Below are 7,594 nucleotides of genomic sequence, written 5' to 3' on the forward strand. Positions count from 1 at the left end.
TTGTATGCAAACTGATCCCCACCCCCCTTTTTGTAGTTATAGATGGACAGAATGCCTTTATTTTATATGTTTATTTTTATTTGGTGCTAAGGATTGAACCCAGTGCTTCACACATGCTAGGCAAGCGCTCTGCCACTGAGCTACAGCCCCAAGCCCTCTCTTTCTTTATTGCAAGTGTTCCCTGTCAAGAGTCCTCCTGCTATGTAAACTTAAGGTCTTCTCAGATTTTTTTCTGGGCATTTCCCCCTGGGTACGTGTGCTCCCCTTTTAATGATCTCATATATTGTTTTGGATGTACTGATCTTTAATGTTTAGCTCCTAAAAGAGGAAAAAGACAAAAGTGAGGAAGTCCAAGATATTTGTGTGTGTGTGTGTGTGTGTGTGTGTGTGTTTGTTTTTGGTGGTGGTGCTGGGGATTGAACCCACAGCCTGGAGCATGTTAAACAAGCAACTCTACCACTGAGCTGCGCCCTCAGCCCCCTCCAAGATATTTGAGACAGTTTCTTTTCTGCTACTTCTGGCTTAGCCCAGCTGTGTGGAGGTTATTATAGGAACCACCTGATGCTTCCCATGCAGGTTTTAACTTCAGTAGATTTCCAGCATTTCCATAGGTCCATCAGATAGATTTTGCCAATGCTTTTGTTGTCTGGGTAGGGACACAGATTCCTGGTACAAATTCCTGATTATATGTTCCTTACATTGCTCAGAAACAAACCACATCATTAATTTTATTATAGTCAAAGAAACTTGGGTTTACTCCTGGTATTTCTTATTTCACCATCTTTCCAGAATATTCCCCAAAGTTTTTTATACAGGTATTTTTGATGTACAAAGCAGTTTTTCTGATTGTCCTTTATTTTTAAATACTAAGAAATTAAGTCACTGCATAACTTTGTGAAAAACAAAGTTTACTTTATTCTTTTTTTAGTGTGCTGGAATTGATGTTCGTCTATGTGATGTTGGTGAGGCCATCCAAGAAGTTATGGAATCCTATGAAGTTGAAATAGATGGGAAGACATATCAAGGTATGGTCTTTAAAAATGTATCTTATTTTGAAATTAATTTTTTCCAACTACTGTTGATTGCTTTCTTTGGATCAACTCTTAGGTGCATGCTAGAAGTACTATGGTCACTGACAAGTCATCTGGGAAATTATTCTAAGGTAGCCAAAATTTGAACTAATTTCTATAACTAGTAAAATCAAGGATTAGGGAAAAGCCAGAGTCCCTTTCTACAGATGATTCTCCAATATTTCTGGTGTGCTGCATTCATTTCCATCAGTTCAGCCGTCTTCCAGCTCCCAGATTCTATCTGACCATCCCCAGCCATAGTTCTTCCTGATCTGTGCTTATGACTCTATAACTCTGTTCTAATAATTTTCTTGCAGACTATTTCTTAACCACGTCTGTTTGTCATTTGTGGACTTTTGAGTGGAGGCTCGTCCTGCTTCCTTGTCTCTCAGTAAATTCATGTCATTCAGTCATGTCATCCCTCTAGGTATTACCAGTTACCTGATAACTTAGTGGCTCTTGTGGCTCTCGCCTCCATAACAGTCCTTTCCCATGTGTGAATACTGAAACCACCAGTCTTGTTCTCTTAGACAACTATTAGTCTTTTTTTCCTCCAGCTATTTAATTTCCCTTACTGTAAATGTCTTCCCGTTTCCTTTTTTATAACCTTTGGGGACTAGGGGTGTACCTCAAGTGGTAGAACATGTATGCTTAGCATGCATTAGGCTCTGGGTTCGATCCCAACACCCCCTTTCCCCCCCCAAAAAAATGTACACACACACACATATCATTCCCTCTGGTGGGACACTCTCACGGTTGCATCATGGTTGAATGTCCTTTCTCCTGCCTAGCCCTCATGTCAGTGTTAATTCTTCTCTTTCATCTGTACCTTCAACTTCATTATTTCTATGACTTTCATGCACATTTAGTCACTAGCCCTCAGAACATCAGTTGAAGCCATAATACTCTAAGGCTGTTAACCCTTGGATAGGAAATATTGTGTGATAATGAAGAAACAAACTTTGAGGTTAGACATGTCTAACTTTGATCTTAGATAAATCCTATAACCTCTAAGTACCCAAGTTTCTTTGATTATAGGATTAATCATGGGATTTGTTTTTGAGAAATATAACAGTTCCTGGAACTTAGGCACTCAGCAAATACTTGTCATTTTTCCCTATTCTTTCCCCCAGTTCTGGGATATCTCATGAATATGGTCCTTGGTCAAGATCCTCTCAAGTCTTTTTTTCCTTCTCTCAGGAAATTACCTTCTTGAAGAGAAAAATAATTAAAGAAACCAAATATCCCTTAATTTTTGCCCTGATGCAAAAAGAAAATCATACTTCTTCTCTGTTCTTATAATTTTATCACTCTTATTTGAAGAAAAAGGATTTTTTACTCAGCGTTAATCCTGACACCTTAATAGCCCTCTCCTATGTTCTCTGTCTTTCCCCAGAAGCTCAACTGAAAAAAAATATTTGGAAGAGCTGAAAGTCATAGGATTAGATTACCTCCCATAATTTATATATTTTGTTTCTGGCTTTTATTATGTGAAATTTTTAAAAACTTAATTCATATGAAAAGCAGTGGATTTAAATTAGCTCATCCCTTAGTTAAGGGTGAAGCTTCTTTTCCAGGTTGCTTTTCTTTGCGAAATATTGTTTTTCCGGTTCTTTTTAAGAAGTTAGAAACTGTTTTAGGATTGGCTGTTTATGTTATGCACGAGCTTCCCAGAAGTATTTTCTGTTCGTGGATAAAACGGAAATTAAGAGAATAAATGCCAAATTATTTTGAGGTATTTGTGGGTCTGTAAGTTTGGCCTTCTGGTTTCTAGGTTCGTTGCCATCATCTAGTGAAGAGTATTTTTTTCTTTCCGAATTTGTGACTCTTGGCAGCCTGTACTGAATAGCAGTCTGTGTGAAAAGTACTTCTAGACTGAATTGAGAATTTGTGAAAATTCTTGGAAATTCCAATATTAGCCAGCATTACACTAATGTCCTCCATTTTTACAGTTTGTTCTCTCATAGCTCTACAGTTTGTTGGCATGTGATCTGCCTTTCAAGTTGTAATAGATGACAATTTGATTTACTGTGTAGTTCCAACCTTCATTGTTATTAGGATCCTTAATATCTGTTTTCTTGTCTCTTTCATTAAGCTAATACAACAGTTTAGGTTGTATTATTTCAGCACCTATTTGGATACTTCTTAGGGTATTAATAAAGGTTCTTAGTTAGAAGGCAACAATTTATTTTTACTAATTTAAGCAGAAAGCATATTAGAAAAATAATGATAATAGAAAGATAAAGAAATAGACTTTTTTCTAAATTTTTAGGAGTACTCATTCCAAAACCACATAGCAAAACTGGGTCATCAGGGAAATGCCTTTGATCAAGAAACCAAAGGATTGGAAAGTTACTTTTAAAGCTATTGGCATCAGAATTAGTCTACTTCTGTCACAGCATGTATAAATAAAAATGAGTATCCGTGTACCATTTCTCCCTTTGAAACTGGTATATTTTAGGAAGGTGTAGCCAAGAAACTTCTTAAGATAAAAATGTTTTTGATAGGCTTGTGTGGTCAGTTTGCCAGGTCTTTAGAGTAATGAGGTTTAAATTTTAAAATAAAAATAGATTATTTTGTATAAGAGGAATTAAAAAGCTAATTTTTTTTTTTAAATTTTACATAACCTCCCCTAAGTTTGTATTTTACACTTCATTTAACTGTTAACAGTTTTTAAAAAGTCTTACTTCCTGGGCCAGGGATGTGGCTCACTGGTAAAGCGCTTGCCTAGCAATGCATGAGGCACTAGGTTTGATCCCTGGCACCACATAAAAATAAATAAAATGAAAGTATTGTGTTCATCTACAATTAAAAATTTTTTTTTAAAAAAATCTTACTTTCCATTCTACTCCAGAATAAAGGTAGCTTTATGCTGGAGATTCTAGAACTATAGAAGTAGATTTTTCTAAACTTTTTTTTTTTAATTGTGAAGTGTAGTTCTGTAAATGCACAAAACAAAAATTCAACATCTCAAATACCAAAAACTATGATCTTCTCCTTTGAAAGAAAAGACTATTACCAGCATCTAGAAGCCTCTCAATCCCGTTGTCTCAGTCTATTTTGTGCTAGTATAACAGAATACCTCAGACTAAGTAATTTTTATAAAGAAATTTATTCATTTCTCATCATTTTGGAAGCTAGGAAGTCCAGGATTAAGGGGCCATCATCTAGTGAAAGATTTCTTGTTGTGTCAGCCCATGGCTTGAAGGGCAAAGGGAGGGTGGGAACAGAGCAGTGTACACACAGAAGAGGCCTTTTTATAAGGGCCCTGATAGTGGTATTGACCTGTACATTCATTAAGGTGGTGTCACCGTGACCAAATATCTTCGATTAGGCGCCACCTTCCAATACCACCGCATTGGTGATCGTTTCCAAATATATGAACTTTAGAGGACATTCACACCATAGCACTCACTCGCCTTTCCAGTTGCAACAGTCTTCCTCTAGTAAACTTCCTCTAGTCTTAGGAACTGGAGTATTTTATTTGCTTTACTAATTATTCATCAGTAAACAGATGAAGTATGCTTAATTTTGAACTCATAAAAATATGGAATTGCAGAGCATATATATAGTTGTCCTTTTTGCTCATTTTATCTTTGCATTTCTTCTACTTATTAAATGTATCCCTAGCTTGTTGCTTTTATTGTTGTATAATATTCCTTTGTATAACTATGCCATAATTTGTCTATTCTGTCACTGATTTCAGGACATTGAGATTTAGATTTTAATATATACATATATATATATTTTTGAAATGTTGATGTAATAATAAAATTTAACATTTATTAAAATTGGCACAGTATTCTTGCTTTTGCCATAATCATGTAGATAAATATTTTTGGTTTTTAATCATTTGCATACATGGTAATTTTTTAAAAAGTATTTTTTAGTTGTTGGACCCAATGCATTTTATTTATTTATTTTTATGCAGTGCTGGGGATCAAACCCAGGGCCTTGCGCTTGCTAAGCAAGCACTTTACCACTGAGCTACAACTCTAGCCCACATATGTGACACTTTTATATTGATTTATAACTTCTTAGATGACTCCTAATGTGTCATCCTGTAATTTTTTTTCCATTCCCTCTTAAATTCTTTTAAATTAATAACTGCAATAAACTGCATGTTCCACTAGAGTCCATTTTATATCTAACTACTTTAGGTGTGAGGTTATTTAGTAGAGCCATTCCTTATTTTTAAAACAATGCCTTAACTCTGTACCCAAAAGGCCAAGAATCTGCTTGTCCTACTAGATACCCTGAATAACACTTACTTCCCTATTTATTATGACAGTGAAGCCAATCCGTAATCTGAATGGACATTCAATTGGGCCATATAGAATACATGCTGGGAAGACGGTGCCCATTGTGAAAGGAGGGGAGGCAACAAGAATGGAGGTATGTAAATCATTAACACTTCCATGAAAAGTATTTGGATTTTTTCTTCTTTGGGGGGAGTGTGTACTGGGGATTGAACTCAGGGGCACTCAACCACTGAGCCACATTCCCAGCCCTAGTTTGTATTTCATTCAGAGACAGGGTCTCACTGAATTGTTTAGTGCCTCGATTTTGCTGAGGCTGGCTTTGAACTCAAGATCCTACTGCCTCAGCCTCTTGGGTTACAAGCCAGTAGATTTTTTTCTTCCAAAACTCATGGTAGGTTAAATACATGGCATATTGAACTAAATGAGTTTACTGTTCATACTTGCCTGGACAGAAATTAGGATGTTTGTATATATGCATGTGTGTAGAACGTCTATCTAATCAGATCAGAGCCCAGTCTGCTGTGGAAGCTGGGCCTTCCAAAGTGTTGTTTATTCAACATTTAATGAATGTTTACTGAGCATCTCCTAGGTACCAGTCTCAAATTTATTTCACGGTGCTAAGGATTGAACCCAGGGCCTCATACATCCTAGCCACCCACTATTATCACTGAGCTCTATCCTCTGCTCTTTTTCAGATAATGTCTTAGTTGCCTAGGCCTTGAACTTGCAGTCCTCCTGCTTCAGTCTCTCAAGTACCTGGGATTACAAGCAGATGCTACCATGCCTGGGTCCAATCTTTTTAGTAGGCACTGGTGATATAGCAGTAAACAAAATTCCCTGCATTTTAATAAGGAATGCAGAAAGATCAAAATTTGCTTAGAGATAAGGCAGGGAAAGGTTGAATGAAGACTGCTGCTACAGGATGTTTCATGTTGCATTAGGTGGGAAGTCAAGAGATGGTAATTGCAACTAGTTCTGAATTTTTCTTTTTTCCTTAACCTGTATGTATTTTCGAAGGAAGGAGAAGTGTATGCCATTGAGACCTTTGGTAGTACGGGAAAAGGTGTTGTGCATGATGATATGGAGTGTTCACATTACATGAAAAATTTTGATGTTGGACATGTGCCAATAAGGTGAGAGACATTGATTTATAATTAATATATCTCTTCTCAATTAACAGTATTTCTAAAAATAATGACAAACATAAGGGTATACATTTGTAAATGTACACTTATGTAAGTTGAGTTTCTACAATATAGTATTAGAAAGATTAGCCTGTTAAAAATTTTAATCTGAGATGAAAGTTATATAGGCAAGTGTCTGATAATTATAATAATGTCCAATTATTTTGCCTAGCTAGTTAGTATTTCCTAGGTTTTTGGTCTTAATATTTTCCCATTGTTAAAGTTATTTCAATTTACATTGCCTTTTTTTTAAACCTTTTTATATAAGATGATTAAAGGTTGGATTTGCACCTCCTTTTATGTGTGGTTTTTGAGCTTGGTGCATAAAAGGGAACTTCCATGACTCTGTAGACTAGTACACTAGGAGTTTCACACACATGTCCATACACATATAAGATAGTCTATAGCTGGTTTCCTAATCAGCTGCTGTATATAATTAGGGATGGGCTATTACACATTCCAGCTTTTGATTGTTGAAAGAGTAACAACAAGTTTCTGAAGACTCAGCTAAGGTTTGGGTTTTTCCTAATGGGGAAAAAGAGTTGGTAATTCTTGCCAACCATTAACATTGGACTTTCTTTTCTTAGGCTTCCAAGAACAAAACACTTACTAAATGTCATCAATGAAAACTTCGGCACCCTTGCCTTCTGCCGGAGATGGCTGGATCGTTTGGGAGAAAGCAAATATTTGATGGCTCTGAAGAATCTGTGTGACTTGGGCATTGTAGATCCATATCCACCATTATGTGACATTAAAGGATCATACACAGCGCAGTTTGAACATACTATACTGTTGCGTCCGACTTGTAAAGAAGTTGTCAGCAGAGGAGATGACTATTAAACTTAGTCCAAAGCCACCTCAACATCTTTTATTTTCTAAGCTTTGTTGGAATACATTATACCAGAATTAATTTGCAACATGTTGTCTGTTTTAACAGTGGACCTGTGTAATACTTTTATTCATGTTTAAAGGAATTTGATCAAAGGCAAGCTGTCTAATGTAATTAACCAAGGAAAAAGCTTTCAGGACTTTACAATGTTAACTGTCCCCCCACCCCCCTCTAGGAAATGCTATAAAG

General features: G+C 36.2%; 1 protein-coding gene across 2 annotated transcripts in view; it reads left to right on the plus strand.

The window, feature by feature from the left end:
* METAP2 (methionyl aminopeptidase 2) overlaps window positions 1-7,593 on the plus strand; it is a 39,727-nt gene extending 32,134 nt beyond the window's left edge. For both annotated transcript variants that reach the window (XM_081311066.1, XM_081311065.1), the window contains exons 8-11: window positions 929-1,025; window positions 5,362-5,465; window positions 6,350-6,465; window positions 7,104-7,593. In XM_081311066.1, the coding sequence (XP_081167192.1) occupies window positions 929-1,025; window positions 5,362-5,465; window positions 6,350-6,465; window positions 7,104-7,356 (570 nt within the window). In that variant the 3' untranslated portion in view covers window positions 7,357-7,593. The remainder of the gene's footprint in view (window positions 1-928; window positions 1,026-5,361; window positions 5,466-6,349; window positions 6,466-7,103) is intronic.
* Window position 7,594: the final 1 nt, after the last annotated feature.

This window comes from Spermophilus citellus (genome assembly GCF_964194105.1).
Source record: "Spermophilus citellus genome assembly, chromosome: 10".
NCBI lineage: Eukaryota > Metazoa > Chordata > Mammalia > Rodentia > Sciuridae > Spermophilus > Spermophilus citellus.